This window comes from Schistocerca cancellata, chromosome 9 (assembly GCF_023864275.1).
Source record: "Schistocerca cancellata isolate TAMUIC-IGC-003103 chromosome 9, iqSchCanc2.1, whole genome shotgun sequence".
Classification (NCBI taxonomy): domain Eukaryota; kingdom Metazoa; phylum Arthropoda; class Insecta; order Orthoptera; family Acrididae; genus Schistocerca; species Schistocerca cancellata.
In genome coordinates this window covers 153,839,580-153,858,378 of record NC_064634.1, presented here as the reverse complement: position 1 = coordinate 153,858,378, position 18,799 = coordinate 153,839,580, and the positions used below count along the sequence as shown (strand labels likewise).

At 38.7% G+C, this 18,799-nt stretch overlaps 1 protein-coding gene across 2 annotated transcripts in view; it reads right to left on the bottom strand.

Annotated features, from left to right (window-relative positions):
• LOC126100880 (low-density lipoprotein receptor-like) overlaps positions 1-18,799 on the bottom strand; it is a 68,259-nt gene that overhangs the window by 1,491 nt on the left and 47,969 nt on the right. For both annotated transcript variants that reach the window (XM_049911545.1, XM_049911546.1), the window contains exon 5: positions 1,376-1,556. In XM_049911545.1, the coding sequence (XP_049767502.1) occupies positions 1,376-1,556 (181 nt within the window). The remainder of the gene's footprint in view (positions 1-1,375; positions 1,557-18,799) is intronic.

The window sequence follows — 18,799 nt, the reverse complement described above, 5'->3', positions numbered from 1 at the left end:
AAAAGCAATAGCTCACAATCAACATTTGCAGATCACTTAATAGCACAGAATCACCACCCAAAAACATTGAAACTGACTTAAAGATCCTTACAACTAGTAACAGCCTATACCAAAAATTAATAAGAAAACTATCACATCCAAAGATCAATAGCCCAAGAAAAGAAAGTACTAAATGAATACGCATCACTGTGCAATAAAGCTCTCTTTGCGACAATTGAACTATGTAAATAACACCCATACCAGCCTGCCCAGCTGGCTGCATGGTGAAACGTGCTGCTTCTTGAGCAGGAAGGCATGCCGCTCCCCGACACGAATCCGCCCATCAGATTAGTGTCGAGGTCCGGTGTGCTGGCCAGCCTATGGATGGTTTTTAAGGCGAATGCAGGCTGGTTCCCCTTATTCCACCTCAGTTACACTATGGTGGTAACTACTGCGCAAACACTGTCTCCACATACATGTACACCATAATTACTTTATCACACAAACATTTGGAGTTACAATCGTCTGGTATGAGACGTTTGCAGGGAGTCCACTGGGGGCCTAACTGCACAGTAACCTGGGGTTTGGTTTGGGGCAGTGGTGGGGTGCGTGAACTGCTGTAGCCTGTTGTGGGGTTGTGAACCACTGAGGGCTACGGTGGGAATGAAGCGTCTCCATCGTTCCTAGGTCTCCGATTCAATACGCAATACACCCCCACACCAAAACGTCACATGATCAGCCCTCAGAACACATTTTCCCTCTCCCCCATACTGCACAACACACACTCTAGATGCCTTTCCACAACAACCTCTCTCGCTTTCTCCCACCCTCCCAGCCCAGAAAACAAAGAGAGACAGACACACACACACACACACACACACACACACACACACACACACACACACACAAACAAATGCCAATGACACTTCAAATGAATACTATACAGCCACATGTAAAATAATGCATACATGCACACTTTTTTCAAATAAGTTATACAGCCAGAACATTAGATATATTGTAATAAACAACATATATTGCATCAGCCCAGTAATACGTATCTCATCAGTGAACTGTAAACAAACCATGTATGATATTTGACAACAATCTATTCATTCACAAATTTAAGTATTAAGTACCAAATGATTTCTGTAAATGTTAATATATAACAACAATTTTACAGAAAGAAAATAAAGTAACCTCTTGAAGATAGCACAAAAGGTTCTGAAACATGTCTGGGTGAAACTCCAAAGGTATTTTGCACAAGGCAGAATTTCTCATCCAACTCAGTCACATACATATACCACATTCACATATTTAAATATTCATGAAAAATTACAGGTCTCCAAAAGTATTATGTTATATGGAGATTTCCTGCCAATGTCATTTAATGTCATACCTGGAACTCGAACTCCGAGTGGCAGCGTTGGCATCCAGTCTCATCTGAACCATCACGGCAGTCTCTGCGACCATCACACTGCTGATTAGGCGTTATGCATCCACGCCTGTCAGCACACGGAATGCGACCTGGACCACGGCAGTTTCTGTGGGGACATCCACCCGCTGGTCGTTCATCTGATCTGTGAAATGAGATGGTGGTATTCTGTTTTTAGAAATCTAGATCTGAGACAACTGGAGTTTTTATACGGTTTACTTCCTAATGCTAATGCATTATTGTGCATTAAAGATAAACATTAAAAGTTTATTGCAGGCTGTGTGTCACTAGACCTTATCATTTGCATTCAAGCTATGTGGCAAAATAGCTGGTTAAAGCTTACTAACATTCGTTAAAGATGAATAAAATCCACTGCAGTTGTAATTTCAATATTCCTTTTCTTGGTTAACAGCATGTACACTACCTGGGATTCATGACACTAATCCTATCTTCAGATGCTACTGTAAAAATTAATGAAGACTAAGTAGGACACACTTAAAATTTATTTATTTTATGTTAGAATAGCCATTAAAGCAGTAAACCAGCCCTAGAATATACCTTAATAGTGTACAACAAAACCGTACAAGTCACGCAAAAAAATTAATAAATTTATCCGGTAGTATGAGAGAGCCTGTGTGGAGTAGGCAAGAAAAGTATGGGTTCAACTGGTAAGATTCAAGGAAAACAGGGCCTGACCGAAAAAACAAGACTAAATCCATACATATGCATTCATAGAGGGAAAAATATAACCTGATGACCTACTACAAATGGCCTGAGATACGATATAGACTTAAGAAAGTCAACATCAGGGCATAAATGCCATTACAAACAACTAAAATGCCAGCTGATGAACTGCAAAAAGTTACTTATATGTTGTAAGTGCTCAGACAACTGTGTGTTGAGTACACCCAGCATGACATGTGTAACTGACTGCCACACAGAATGCAGGGACACACACACACTCCAACGGTTGGCTGTAGCAAGAACTAGTGCCGAGGCAAGGTGAAGAATGCCAAGGGAATTTGATGGCTAATATCCATGCACCACCTCTGAACTATCTCTCAAAGCAAGTCAATATAGATACTAAAACCATATTACTAAAAGAAAGGCATATGGCTCAGATAAGGCATGTAAAACGAAGTAACTAATCTACAGTGTTTACATTGGGCTCTAGTAAAGTAGGTTTTGCATACGGTTGTCTATGTATAAATGTTATGTGTTGTATCTTGACCCGAATTTTAGGGGTTGCGTGTGGTGTCAACTGGGATTAGTCTCATAGTTTTTCGATACCTCTTTTTTTTCTCCATCTTCTCTTTATATCTGTTTCATACCTAATAAATAGATATTCAGGGGCTTATTTACGACATAATTTACACAGTGTCTAGTCCTGACTTCACCCTTACTTCGGATTTTGTGCTTCATAATTATACAACTAGTGCTCAATTTTTGGTTTTATACATATCTGTCATATGCGATAGGTCACACCACCTTCATCCTCACAGTTTTTAATGTGTGGTATTGGTGTTTTCTGTGTGTTTAACATATCTTGTACCATTGTGTTTAATTTTGGGTATATATATTTTTTTTTCTTGATTTAATATATCTTGTACCGTTGCTTTATTACTGTTTCCTGACAACAGCATTTATTGCATAGCACTTCACATGCCTTATCTGAACGGTAGGACTTTCATGTGATGCTGCGATTTTAGTGTTATCTGTATTGGGTTGCTTTGTGAGGTAGTGTGGAGGTGAGGCGTGGATGTTGGCAACAGAATTTCCTCGTATTTTTCATGTTCTTTTGGCACTAGTTCACACTGTTGCCACTGAGCAGAGAGAGAGAGAGAGAGAGAGAGAGAGAGAGAGAGAGAGAAAGAGAGAGAGTGTGTGAGTGTGAGTGTGAGTGTGCTCAGACCATTTGTAGTAAGTTGTTAGGTTATATTTTTTTGACTGTGAGTGCATATTTTGGATTTAGTACTGTTTACTTTGAGTTTCACTGGTCGACACCATATTTTTCATGCTTCACCGGCAAATGCTCTCTCATACTACTGAATAAAGTAGCTAATTTTTCTACATGACTTGACTGGTTTTGTTGTACACAATTGAGGTATTTTCTAATAATGACTTACAGCCTTTTTGGGCCTACAAGTGTTAATCAATTCTGTGTAGTGTCCTACTTAGTCTTCATTAACAAGCAGCACCTGAAGATGGGATTAGTTTCATGAAACATGGGTTGTACACATACCTTTACGCAAATAAAGGAATTTACAGCTGCAGCAGATTTTATTCACCACGAACCATTCACCATGAGTGGTTCTAGATATCTCAATGAGAATATATAACTAATATTTGTTAGATGCAAAGCAAAATAATCAGGTGTTTTTGCACATTTTCACCAGCTTGAGTTTTAATTATGAATTGGATATAAAAGATACATTACTGCTCAATTGTATAGGCAGTATAAAAAATAAAAACTTAAGAATTTACCATAACAATTACTTTCGAGTCGGATATTTTAACTTGTAGAAGAAACAGCATTCAGCTACTGCTTAAGACTTCTTCCTCTAAGGTCATAATTCATTCTGTCTCCTTTTGAGCTTGACATTAGCCAACCTTACTACCTAGTGCAACAAATATACATACTGCCTTGAATATAACCATGAAATGAAATACTATGAGACCAGTATGTTAGTGCAAACACCAGGTTTCTGCGACAGTGCAATTAAGAAGTATATTGAAACAATGAAATAAAAAAATCTAGTAAAGTGGGATGCAAGTTACAATTTAAGCAAGCCTTTGGATCTGGCATTAAATTTAGTTAGACATTGTTGGCCATAACATGCCTCAGAGATGTAAAATGCTGAGAACATGTATTTGGTGGAATAACAGGGCAGGCTCAGAAAAATAAATGAGCATCAGAGTGTAGTGGGTGCTGGGAGGTGAACTTCACTCTAAGTAGTGACATGACACATGACATCAACAGTACACAGTATGTTTGAAAAAGACTTCTGAGTAGGTTGCTGAAATACTGGAGGGTGGGGGTGGGGGCTCAATTAGGTACTGAAAGTACACCATTAATCAACACACGAAGAAAACATGAGAGATCAAATACACGTTCTTCCTATGCTCCTTTTTGAACTTCACTCCCTTTTTCCCACCTCCATTTTGGCTTGGTAGAAAGTACAATATTGTACTGAAGTTGTCAGTAATAATTTCAATAATGTTGTGGACATAAATCCCAGTAAATTTACGTTTAAACTTTGAGATACCTTGGTTCTTTGAATCAAAATGTGTGTGTGTGGGGGGGGGGGGAGTGCCTACTGATAACAAACTTATTAGAAACTGAATATTTTCTCATTAGATAAGCATCGTCCCCATTCCTTTATAGAATCGAACTTCCATGTATAAAACAAATTCGGACGTCTGATTACTTCGCAAATGAGTTAATGTGTTATCATCATTATCAAACACTGGACAAGTAAAGTTTGGGTAATATGCTCTCTGTTTGAAATAAAGCTAGTTTTTCATGCATCTCAATGTTTTTGACATCACATCTCCTGTACTATGTGCCATACAACAATGTAGTTTTGCAGGTACATTCAGTGGTATATGTGGATACTGTCTGCAAAATGCATTGCAAATAGAGTTTAGGGCTCAGAAGAAATAAGTTAAAATATCATTCCTGATTCTGCTGAACAGCTAAAATGTAGTAAATCTTTTTTTTTTTTTTTCATTCTTTTGTGGGGCATGGCAGTGAAAAAAATGGTTCAAAAGGTTGGAAATTATTTGTTGGAAGTCATGAAGTGCTCCCATTCTCAAATACCAAATTGGGAAATTTTCATGCTGTGTTAGATTCTATCTCAAAACACATACACAATTTCTAATTCTAACACTTGACTTATTGTGTTGAACCTTTAATGTAAGATTATATATGTTGATGAGTAGATTATGATAGTTTTTTAAATTTGGTCAACAGTTATATGAGGTACTGAAAACGTAATTTTTGGTTGCCCCTGGAACATGTTTAATAAACTACCAGTACCTGGGACCAGGTGGCCTTTTAAGTCTTTTAGTAATGTAGATGGGAGATGGAAATGATTGTTGAAATAAGTCTCTCAGAACATGACTACGGTGATTTATGAAAACCACTTGAAATCTATGCCATGATGAACAGACAGGAAGATCAGTCTTATCTTGTCCCCTAATACTGGTCTACCACTTTAGCCACTGTACCACACTGCTTTCTTATAAGACCACAGAATGATTTTGAAGCAACACTAAGATTCATTGTCGGAAGTGTTCACGTCCTATGTGATCATCCTGTGGTAAGATTGCTGTGATTTCTTTAAGTCTTTTCAGAAAACTTCATAGGTAGTTCCTGTGTCAAGTATGCAGTCAATTTTGTGAACTATCCTTATCCAATTGATTTAGTGTTTCTCTAAAGATCCAATCTAGGTAGCTGCAGTGTTGAAGATATTGATATGTATTAGAAAAGAGTGGCCTTCAAATCCTCATTCATCCAACCAGATTAGGTTTTCCTCAGAAGTAAAAGAAAGATTAGGGTTTAATGTATTGTCTACAGCCATATCATTAGAGACTGGGAACTCAGATTTGGGAAGGAAATTGATTGTATATTTTTCAATGGAACCATCTGTACCTTTCCGTAAGCAATTTAAGGAAATCCCATGAAACGTAAATCAGAATGAACAGACAGGAATTTAGACCACCTTCCTGCTGAATACAAGTCCGTGTACTCCCAGTGCACAATCTCAATTCATGGGCTTTCCCACATATTTTAAAATCATTTCTGGTGAATTCATGCATGGTTTCTTCAAAAGAGTTATGACTAATTTCATAAACCTTCCATCTGTGCTTGTAATCTACTTATACCACAGGCGCCGACTCCATGGGGCCTGAGGGTGCCCGAGCCCCTCAAAAATTCATATGGGGTGGTTGAGGGGGAGAGCCTCCCTCCCAATAATTTAAGAAAATTATTATTTATATTATGCTTTGTAAAATCAAAATTGTGTTGGAATTTTTTATTTTCCTTGTGTGACGATAGTTACCTTTTAAAATACATTCAGTAATGAGCTAAAACAAATAATAATTACAGTAGTAAGCAGGTTAACTGAAAACAAGAGGTGTGAATCATGATAGTGTTACGGTGCTACGGGCACACTTAGAATTTGTCCTGATGCGCGAATCATCAGGTAAAGGCTGGCGCTGGCGGACCAGCGCTGCGGCTGCAGCAACATCAAAAGGACTGGAGCAGAAGCGCCTGGAAACCGCCGCCTCGCGTCGCCTTGACGCTTCGAGACATTACGACGACGCGGCTATATAAAGCCCACCCTGCTGTCACAGTCATTCAGTGAGGATAGTTTCATTCAGTGCATGCTACAGACATGTTTAGTGTTCCGACTTTAGTGTCTAGTGGATTATTTCATACAACTATATTTTATTCATTTACATTAGCCTCTTAGTGTATTGCGAATTAAGTTTGCAATGGATAAATTTGTTACCTAAAAGGCGTGCTTGGAAGTTGACGATACTGCAAGTCAACTTCCAAAAATTATTGTGTCGTCAATTACTTCGTCATCTTCAGGTGAGAACCATTCACAGCCAAAGCCTGGACAATCCGGTTAGGGAAGATAATTTCAGAAGTCTTGGTTGATCAAATATACATGTCTAGAATATGAAGCATCTACCGAAAAAGATTTTTGCAAAACCTGCAAAGAGGCAGATGCTAAAAACCTATTAAAATTTTCTTCAAAAAAAGAAGATGCATTTACTTCTGTAGAGTTTTCTACGTGGAAAAGGCTTTGGAAAAATTCCGTCTTCATGAAAATATGTTTACACCTTAAGAAGGTGTTCTGAAACTAAATTCTATCACTAACTGAAGTGTGGCCTCCCCATTGAATGAACAGTTAGATAGTGATATGAAGAAAGGCCATTTAGCTCTTGAGACGATTTTTACTACCTTGTAATTTCTGTGTCTACAAGGACTAGAAATTAGAGGGCACGAAGATGTAAGGTCAAATTTTTTTCAATTGTTGGAAGTCTGAAAGAATGACATACCTGAGTTTAAAGATTGGTTAGGGCATTGGGGGTATAAGTGGACGTCCCACAGTATTCAAAATGTGAGCTATTATGGTTGACAGAACAAGTGATTCTTCGATTCACGAACAAGTGTCGTTTTGTATTCATACTGTCAATGATTCCTTAATCATCAATGAAGACTTTATTGGCTTATACGAGACCCCCCCCCCTCCCCCACACACACCACTGAATCACAAACTCTGTGTAGTATTTTAAAAGACATTTTTGCTCGTCTTGATTTGTCAATGGATAACTTAAGAGGACAGTGCTATGATAGTGCCTCAAATATGAGAGGTAAGTTCAAAGGACTAAAAAAGCTAGTTTTGGATATACAAAAATATGGTTCAAATGGCTCTGAGCACTGTGCGACTTAACTTCTGAGGTTATCAGTCGCCTAGAACTTAGAACTAATTAAACCTAACTAACCTAAGGACATCACACACATCCATGCCCGAGGCAGGATTTGAACCTGCGACCGTAGCGGTCGCTCGGCTCCAGACTGTAGCGCCTAGAACCGTACGGCCACTGCGGCTGGCGGATATACAACCAAAAGCACATTATGTTCACTGCATTGCTCACAGTTTAAACTTGGCAGTTGTAGACAGTCTCCACCATCTTAGGTCTATCAGGAATATTATGGCTTTAGCCAAGGACTTAATAAACACCGAAATGGAATCCAATAAAAGGATGGGACTTTTCAGAAGCATATGCTGTGAGAGTGCCAACGACCAAGCTGGTCTATGACCCCTTTCCCCAACTCGGTGGACTATGTGAGCTTCTAGTATCTTGAGAATATTGAAAAATTTTGAAGAACTTCTAAAGTTTTTTGAAACATTTTTGCAGAGGACAAAACAGAGGCTGGTTGCAGGTGTGCAGGCTACCTTGAGTCAATGTTACAATTTGAGACTTATTTCTTTTTACGTTTTTATTGCTGTGCAATGAACCCAATAGAGAAGGTCAATGAAAAAATTCAATGCCCTCATCCAAACGTTGCTGATCTGGAAAAATTATATGAGGGCTTGTGTTGTATATTGAATTGAAGGCATGATAGTTTTGAACACTTTTGGAAATTGTTTTTAAAAGAAAAACGTTCACAAGTTGATGATCCTTTGCTTCCTCGGAATCAAAGTATACCAAAGAAGTATGAAAACAATGGAGCCAGCTCACTGCACACTTTCAAAACTCCAAAGGAATACTACAAAGCTATTTACATTGAAGTTTGCACTGTTTCACAATCTTGCATTACTGAGCGGTTTGCTTCAACTGGACTCACACAGATCATTGCAGTTGACCAAGAGTGCTTGCTTTTAGTAAACAGAGGTGAAAAAAATTTGGAAAAAAAACTGAGTTTTTCAAAAATTACCTGGACATTTAGAGACTGCACTTACACTTCAATATGTTTGCCAATATCGCTGATAAAAAACAACTGGTCTTAAAAAACATGTGTGATGTAAGAAAGTACATTACACAAGAGCCTTCAGTTGGAGAAATGTTAAGTGAAGTAGTGAAGTGCATTAAGCTTCTCCAAGTAGTTCCAATCACGACAGCAACAGCTGAACGGTCATTTAGCGGCCTTAGACATCTGAAGTCATATCTCCGATCAACAATGGCACAGATGCCCACCAAGATGTTTTTGATGAATTGGATATCCGACCAGTCATCAATGACTTCATATTCAGTAATACAGTCAGACGGTTGACATTTGCACCTTTCTAAAGACACTCTAGCTCTAATACTGGCATTTAGAGCAATATTAAAAATCTTTATAAAATAGAGAATTAAATACATACATAATGTCAAATTTTCAGTTTCGAAATATTAGTACTAATTTAGTACTGTATTACTATAGTACTGTATTAGTTATTTTCAAATACTTAAATATTTTTAGTATGTAAGACCCAATTAAAACCCGCTATTTACGTACTTTTTGACTGAAAGTATTAGGCATACTGTATTAACTGTATTAAAGCATTAAATTTGAGATATTTTTTTTTATTTAATGAACTCAGAGCCTTATTCAAAGTAAGCTTAAATTAGCTATTTCACTTATTAATGAAAGTGCTATTACTGTGCGACAGCAATATTTTATGTTTTATTCTTTTAATGATAGTTAAGAATTTATTTAAATATAATTTCAGTCTTTTCAGAGCTATATATTCACTGTTCTGTAATAGTCTATAAGCATGATTATTACTGTAAATTAAATTAGCTTTTTATGAAAATACCTTGCATTTTTTTTGTTTTGTTTCTTTTTTCAAAGCCAAAAAATGTGTCAGGCTTGTCGAGTTTTCCAGAGTGTCGAGTTATTGAGTCCAGTTCTTGGCGTTATAATGTTGATCGTATGACTCTAAAATGCTTAAAAAAACTTTAAGACTCACTATTTTTCATCTAAAATTTAGAAATTTTCTCGGGCCCCCAGTATGCCTGCCCCCCCCCCCCCCAATATTTTTTATAAGTGAGCGCCCCTTACTCATACTCATACTCATACTTTAGTTTACTTTGTAAATGTATGCAAGTGTGTGCATATTAAGAGAAAAGTTGATACTTTGAAAATAACCACTGTTTGTTCTCTTAAACTTCTAAGTCACTGTTGTTGTCTATTACTTCAAATAAAACATTTATATAACTTTACAAAGAACACTTATCAGTAATCTGTATAATGGCAAAATCAAGGTCTCTTTCATACAAAGATTAGAGTTACATCTAATTTACATCTCTCCGAGTTCAAATATTCTGATAAATTGTTGGAGGAGTGGCTAAAGAAGCACTCTCTTCCTTTTCTTAATATTAATGTATTTTCAGTTTCCTGTCTGATGCCTACCACAGCAAAGGTATAAAATGGCATCCTGAATCCTAGATAGAGATACATAGTCTATTTGGAAATTATTTTTACATCTAGTATTGTGGTTGTGAACTGCACAGGTCATTCTAAGTTCTCTTACTGGAAATGTAGAGGAAGAATATGTATTTACAAATTATGTAAGAAACTCCTGCAGTTTTTATACAACTGCAGTGTTTGTACCACTTCAGGGCTGTTGTACATGTTTCCAGATTTGTTAACAATATTGTATGAAAGATAAGCTGATCCATCTGTACATCGTTGTGACATAACAGAAATCAAAATAGTGTGATGGAAGTGAAATTGCATTGAAAAAAATATGAAGCTTTACTTGTAGAAAAACTAGTGGCAGCTGCTTTTTGGGATTCACACTATTAGGGGAAATAAAAAAAAATAAATAAATAAATTTTCTGGTTCTTATAACACAACACTAGTGTGTGCATAGCATAAGCAACCAATATTAGTGTGTAAAAGAGCGAACTGCTGGCCTCCTAAATGTGATTACAATGTATTAACCCTGCACCACTTCTCAGTCCATCTGCTGCAGTCCCCAGATTTCATTTCATGTGCCCTTTTTGTTCCCAAACGTCAGCATCTTATCTGAAGGGAATAAATAATCTCTAAACGAAACATTTGTCTGTGTCTTAAATGATTATTATACAGAATTGTGACTAAATTCTTTTTGTGAAAGAATAAAACAAATCTATCTTTGCAAATACAGTATAAACAGACTGATAAAAAATATACTAACCAAGTGGCAGCAGGGGTACACCCACACAGAAGGATTTAACTTTTACAAGCGTTCAGAGCCAGTGGCTCCTTCTTCTGGCAGAAGAGCTGAAGGGGAATGAAGAGGGGTGAAGGAAAAGGACTGGAGAGGTTTAGGGAAAGTGGTACAGCTCAGAAAAGTCACCCAGAACCCCGGGCCAGGGGAGACTTACCAGATGGGATGAGAAGGAATGACTACTCATGGAGCCTATTTCGTATTGCTTGTGTTGACACCTGGACTCCTGTATCTGGTTGGAAGTGCCACTATAGAGGTGTAGCACTGTGTTGAGGGTTTCTTCTTGCCGTTATACACAAATTTCAGTTCTGAAAACCCACTGTTGTTTTTCCATGGTCACTTCTGTGATGATCCTCAACTGATCCTATCACTAGTAACATTTTCTAGATGCCAGAGATACCACTTTGACTCATGACAACATTTGTTCCATTGTCCACCTGTCGCATTTTCTGTTCCATTAAATTGACCATATAGAGACTCCAATCCTACGAGGGCAGTTCAATAAGTAATGCAACACATTTTTTTTCTGAAACGGGTTGTTTTATTCAGCATTGAAATACACCAGGTTATTCCCCAATCTTTTAGCTACACAACACTATTTTTCAACGTAATCTCCATTCAATGCTACGGCCTTACGCCACCTTGAAATGAGGGCCTGTATGCCTGCACAGTAACATTCCACTGGTCGATGTCGGAGCCAACGTCGTACTGCATCAATAACTTCTTCATCATCCGCGTAGTGCCTCCCACGGATTGCGTCCTTCATTGGGCCAAACATATGGAAATCCGACGGTGCGAGATCGGGGCTGTAGGGTGCATGAGGAAGAACAGTCCACTGAAGTTTTGTGAGCTCCTCTCGGGTGCGAAGACTTGTGTGAGGTCTTGCGTTGTCATGAAGAAGTAGTTCGTTCAGATTTTTGTGTCTACGAACACGCTGAAGTCGTTTCTTCAATTTCTGAAGAGTAGCACAATACACTTCAGAGTTGGTCGTTTGACCATGGGGAAGGACATCGAACAGAATAACCCCTTCAGCGTCCCAGAAGACTGTAACCATGACTTTACCGGCTGAGGGTATGGCTTTAAACTTTTTCTTGGTAGGGGAGTGGGTGTGGCGCCATTCCATTGATTGCCGTTTTGTTTCAGGTTCGAAGTGATGAACCCATGTTTCATAGCCTGTAACAATCTTTGACAAGAAATTGTCACCCTCAGCCACATGACGAGCAAGCAATTCCGCACAGATGGTTCTCCTTTGTTCTTTATGGTGTTCGGTTAGACAACGAGGGACCCAGCGAGAACAAACCTTTGAATATCCCAACTGGTGAACAATTGTGACAGCACTACCAACAGAGATGCCAAGTTGAGCACTGAGTTGTTTGATGGTGATCCGTCGATCATCTCGAATGAGTGTGTTCGCACGCTCCGCCATTGCAGGAGTCACAGCTGTGCACGGCCGGCCCGCACGTGGGAGATCAGACAGTCTTGCTTGACCTTGCGGCGATGATGACACACGCTTTGCCCAACGACTCACCGTGCTTTTGTCCACTGCCAGATCACCGTAGACATTCTGCAAGCGCCTATGAATATCTGAGATGCCCTGGTTTTCCGCCAAAAGAAACTCGATCACTGCCCATTGTTTGCAACGCACATCCGTTACAGACGCCATTTTAACAGCTCTGTACAGCGCTGCCACCTGTCGGAAGTCAATGAAACTGTACGAGACGAAGCGGGAATGTTTGAAAATATTCCACAAGAAATTTCCGGTTTTTTTCAACCAAAATTGGCCGAGAAAGAAAATGTGTTGCATTACTTATTGAACTGCCCTCGTATGTTGTACTTGACCAAACCATCCTAGAGCAACACAACTCTCATAATGATGTACAGCACAGGTACTGAAATGTTTGCAGGTGACATGGCAGCTACAGACTGCACATATTGCCATCATAGTAGTAATGTTTACTGTTTCCGCTAGAATTATATTACAAACAAACAAATCTATTGATATCATAATGTATTTCTTGATCAGAGCGTTCAGTATTAAAGTTTCAGCAAAATACATATTTTATTTTGACCATAGTATATGAGTCATATTTTCTATGCTAGGTCTTAATTACAATATTAATTTCTCTTCCCCCTTAGTCTATCTTCACTTCTCAATCTGTCCTTTTCATTTCTAGACTGAAGCTGGCTCAGTTGTTACCAGTGTACCCTATGTGCCCTACTTTCTCCAACACCTCTCTCTTCACTTTTCCTTTACTCTCATCCTCACTACAAATGGCTGTCTCTGATCCTGAGGTCTGAGTTATTTGCCCTTCCTTTCTAAATTTCTCAGCCTATCCCTCTTCCTTCCTAGACAAAGGAACTGTTAGTTCTGAAAGAAAGGTAATATGCCTATCAGCAGTTCGATCGTGACTCAGTACCACCCAGGACTGGAGCAACTGAATCATATTCTCCGCCAGGTTTTTGACTACCTCTCGTCATGCCCTGAAATGAAGAATGTCCTACCCACATTGTTCCCACCCCTCCCACAGTGGTATTCCACCACCCACTGAACCACACAATATCTTCATCCATCTGTACACAAATCCTGCTTCCAGCCCCTTGACTCATGGCTCATATCCCTGTAACAGATATAGACGCAAGACCAGTCCCATACATCCTCCCACCACCACCTACTCCAGTCCAGCCACAAGCATCACCTATCCCATCAAAGGCAGGGTTGCCTGTGAAACCAGTCATATGATCTACAAGCTAAACAGCAACCACTGTGCTGCATTCTACATTGACATGACAACTAATAAACTGTCTGTCCGCCTGAATGGCCATCAACAAACTGTGGCCAAGAAACAGCTGGACCACCCCATTGCTGAGCATGCCACCCAACTCAATGTTCTTCATTTCAATGACTGCTTCACAGCCTTCCCTCCAACACCAGCTTTTCTGAACTGCGTAAGTGGGAACTCTCCCTGCATAATATCCTACATTTCCAGAATGCCCATGGCCTCAATCTTTGTTAGTCTTTGTCCTTACCCTCAGCCCCTTCACTTTTCCCATTCCAGCGCTATACAGTCCTCATTCCACCAAGATATCCACAGTCTTTTTACCTCATTTTCCGCTAACACATCCCCCTCCCTCCTGCCCATCCTCCGTCTAACTGCCTGACTGCACCTAGCTGCCCTAACTTCTCTCAACCTAATCGCTGTATGCTCCCACTAGCTGCACTACTCCCTCCCCCTCCCCACCTCAGCCTCCTCCTTACCCCCACAACCCGGTTGCATCTTCCATCATGCGCAGCTGCTCGCAGTGTGGCCTCAGCAGCCAGAAGCTGTGATCATATGTGAGTGATATGTGAGTGAGTTGTATTTGCGTGATTTTTGTGTGTGTGTGTGTGTGTGTGTGTGTGTATACTATCTCAGACGAAGGCCTTGTTGGCAGGAAGGTGATGTTCTGACAGTCTTTTTGTTGTGCCTATCTGTGACTCACAGCCAAACCTCCAGATGTCAGACACTCAGATCAGTGCCAAACATTGTATGTCGATATAGTATGACCCAAAACATTGATTTAGTTTGTGCTGTGTTCTGGTTGTATTGTGTTACATGGGAATTGTTACCTTGTCTTGGTTTGCTCACAAGAGGTGGGAAGAGATGAAGGAGTCTTGTGAAGCTGTCTGTAAGAAGTAGACACATTTTGTTTAGACATAACAACACCTGGAATTTTGTAACACTTAAGAGCAGAAAAAAATAATGTGAGAGCTGTATTATTATTGTGACCAGTCACCTGAGAAATTAAGATTACAGATGGTGTGATGAAAAATTGTTTTTATTCATTGTTTAGAAAACTAGTGAACTTGGCAGTACTGGAAATGGTACAATTTCTTTGTACAACGGAAACCGTGGATACACCTCTTCTTCAACATTCTCTACTATCTTATGACATATAGGATTGACAGTCATGGCTTCTATCTCCTGCTTATTTTGTCTGACTGTTCCGGCTGCAATAAAATGCTGTATGACTTCTCTTACAGTCTGGTGTATGAGAGCAGCGAGGTGATGGTGACCTTCCACTACTGCTGTAGAGACCATATTCAGGATATGGTCATACTTCTTTCGTATGATGCTTTTCTGTTGTATTTCCTCTGCACATTAACATCACTTGATGAAATTCCTCCATTGTTGCGACATCCTTTATCGGAAGGACATGTACAACTCTTTTAATGAAGTGTGTGATTTTGTCAGGTTCTGCCACATTCGGATTTGTAATATGGCATAGGGTCAAAACATTCTGCATGTAGGACTGTATCATTTTCACATGATGTAGAATGCTGTTCTTCAGTTGTTCTTCCAATAAGCCAACTTGCTGGCTGATTGTCGCCAAACATTTTCTTCAGTTTGGCCCAGAATTGGTCCAGCCATTGGGCTTCTCTTTGTTGTTCTTGAACCATTGCTGGACTGTGCCACACAATTAAAACTACAGATTTGCTGAACAAGTCATCCCACATGTTGTATTTGGTGACTTGGTCAAATCATTTCAGCCATTTCACTGGGTCCTGACCAGCATTTCCTGAAAACATTGAGGGCTAACTCATGTGCAGCTGAATCATTGCTATTTTTGGATCCACTGGTCTCCTGAATATACAGACCATGAAATGATGTACTGCTTCTATTCCATTTCCTTACCATGTAGCCAACAACTTTTATGTTCCCTGATTGGTACCATGTTGATGTAGATGTCTTGAAATTCTTACATCTCTTCCAAACAATGTCACATTGTAACCAGAGTCAACTCCAAATATGAAAGCACGGTTATCAATGAAAAACAATGCTTAGCACTGAAAGTACACTTATTGTGAATATCAGTGTACAACCAGAACAAAACTAATCTCCTGAAAAGAGAGTGCAACTTTTTATACAAACTTAAAGTATTCCACAATATACAAAAATTGCAAACTTCAAGAACCTTCCAGAAATGATATATATTAAATGACAAATAATTGCACGTGGTTCGGTTTGAACTGTAAGTTGACTGAGTACCATACTGACACTTATTATTGAAAGTACAGATGTATGGGAAATCAAGAGAAATTCGTGACTGGATTGAGGATTTCTTGGCAGGGAGGCTGCAGCATGTTGTCTTCGATGGAGAGTCATTGACAGATGTAGAAGTAATTTCAAGTGCCACAGGGAAGATGGGAGCCTTGCTGTTCACAGTGTATATTAATGATCTTGCAGACTATATTCATGTTAACATCAGGCTTTTTGCAGATGATAAGGTTTCTATAATGAAGTACTGTCTGCAAAAAGCTGCACAGATGTTCTGTTGGATCATGATAACATTTTGAAATGATGCAAAGATTGGCAACTTTGTTTAAATAGTGAGAAATGTAAAATTGTTCACTTCACAAATTGGAAAAACAACATGCTATCTAATGACTACAATATCAGTGAGTGACAAATGGAATTAATCAAAGCATACCTAGATGTAACAATTTGTAGGAATAAGAAATGAAATAATTGCATTGGCTCACTTGTAAGTTAAGCAGGTGGCAGACTTTGGTTCTTTGGTAGATTTTTGGGGAAATGCAATCAATTCACCTTCTGTAAAGTTTGGAAGGTAGGAGACGAAGTACTAGCAGAAGTAAAGCTGTGGGGACGGGCCGTGAGTCATGCTTGGGTAGCTCAGTTAGAAGAGTAGTTGTCTGCGAAAGGTAAAGGTCCCAAGTTTGAGTCTCGGTCCGGCACACACTTTTAATCTGACAAGAAGTTTCATATCAGCACACACTCCGCTGCAGAGTGTAAATCTCATTCTACTTACAAAACATTTGTCTGACCCATCCTAGAATACTACCCTAGTGTGTGGCACCCACACCAAATAGGATCAACAGGGGATACTGAAAATATACAAAGGAGGGCAGCATAAATGTTCACAGGTTTGTTTTACCCATGAGAGAGGGACATGAGGATAGTAAAAAACCTGAACTGACAGGTAGCTGAAGATAGATGCAAACCATCCCAAGAAGGTTTACTTACAAAGTTTCAAGAACCAGATTTAAGTTAAGAATCTAGGAACATACCACAGCCCCTACAGGTTGCTTTCATAGTGTAATAGAGCAAGTTATATGGTAGTTAATGAATTCTTTGACACCCCTAAAAGTTTAGCAGATTGTATATTACCTGATCCACAATATGGAGTGGACAAAAATTAGAAAGTATGATTCTGCTTCATTTCTATCAGCAAATTAAACTGTATGGTTCACTTACACACCAAATCTACATCATTAACATTATTTCAAATCATTTAACTGTAATTAATGAAAGTTGTAATTTGTTAGAACAGCCGATGTGAACTAACACACTGTTGCACATTTCAGCAAAATTTGTAATTTCATTCTCATGATTGCACTATTACATTTCCATAGAATTGTTATGAGAAATATCATGTTGTAATTAAACCAATAATTAATTAGCAAAATTTGTAAATTTCAACTTACCTAAAAACAAACTTTCGGAACATTTATCAGTCATCTGATGTATTTAATGTGACTCGTGCACTTTATATATCAAGACAGTAATGAAAAACCAGTTAGATCAGTTGTAATTTACCTTTCTCTTTGTGATTCTAGAACATTCTGATGTAAACACTATTGATTTTCAGTCATATTGATACTATGAAATTATCATACAGAACTTTAACCTGAAATATGGTTTTGACATTTTGTGCTGTATCCCAGTTAATGTCAGGAATAAAATCCAATGTGAAATCAAGATGTAATTAATTATTTTATGATAGGTATTGTTATTGCAACTTCATAACCAAATTTTCACCCAAAAGTCAAAAGAACAATATTTAGAAATGCATTCAGAATGAATAATCATTTATTGACGCGAAGTCAGTAACAGTTGCTGATTTATCAGTCATGTTGGTAGAAACAGTTTATGTGTGAAAATCTTTGTAAATGCTAACAGAAAACACATCTGCTGTGAGAAGGATTCATCAATGTGTTGGAAAATAACATCCAAACCTTCATTACACCTGAAATCCAGGTAAATCTGTAATCTACATCCCCTAAAGGACTTTATTGATGGAGGAGATTTGACAATTTGAATCTAAGTATTCCACTGCAGAAACTACATCATTCTCATGTTGTTGTTGTGGTCTTCAGTCCTGAGACAGGTTTGATGCAGCTCTCCATGCTACTCTATCCTGTGAAAGCTTCTTCATCTCCCAGTACCTACTGCAGCCAACATCCTTCTGAATCTGCTTAGTGTATTCATCTCTTGGTCTCCCTCTACGATTTTTACCCTCCACGCTGCCCTCCAATACTAAACTGGTGATCCCTTGATGCCTCAGAACATGTCCTATCAACCGATCCCTTCTTCTAGTCAAGTAGTGCTACAAAATTCTCATCTCCCCAATTCTATTCAATACCTCCTCATTAATTATGTGATCTACCCATCTAATCTTCAACATTCTTCTGTAGCAGCACATTTCAAAAGCTTCTATTCTGTTCTTGTCTAAACTATTTATCGTCCATGTTTCACTTCCATACATGGCTACACTCCATACAAATACTTTCAGAAACGACTTCCTGACACTTAAATCTATACCTGGTGTTAACAAATTTCTCTTCTTCAGAAACGCTTTCCTTGCCATTGCCAGTCTACATTTTATATCCTCT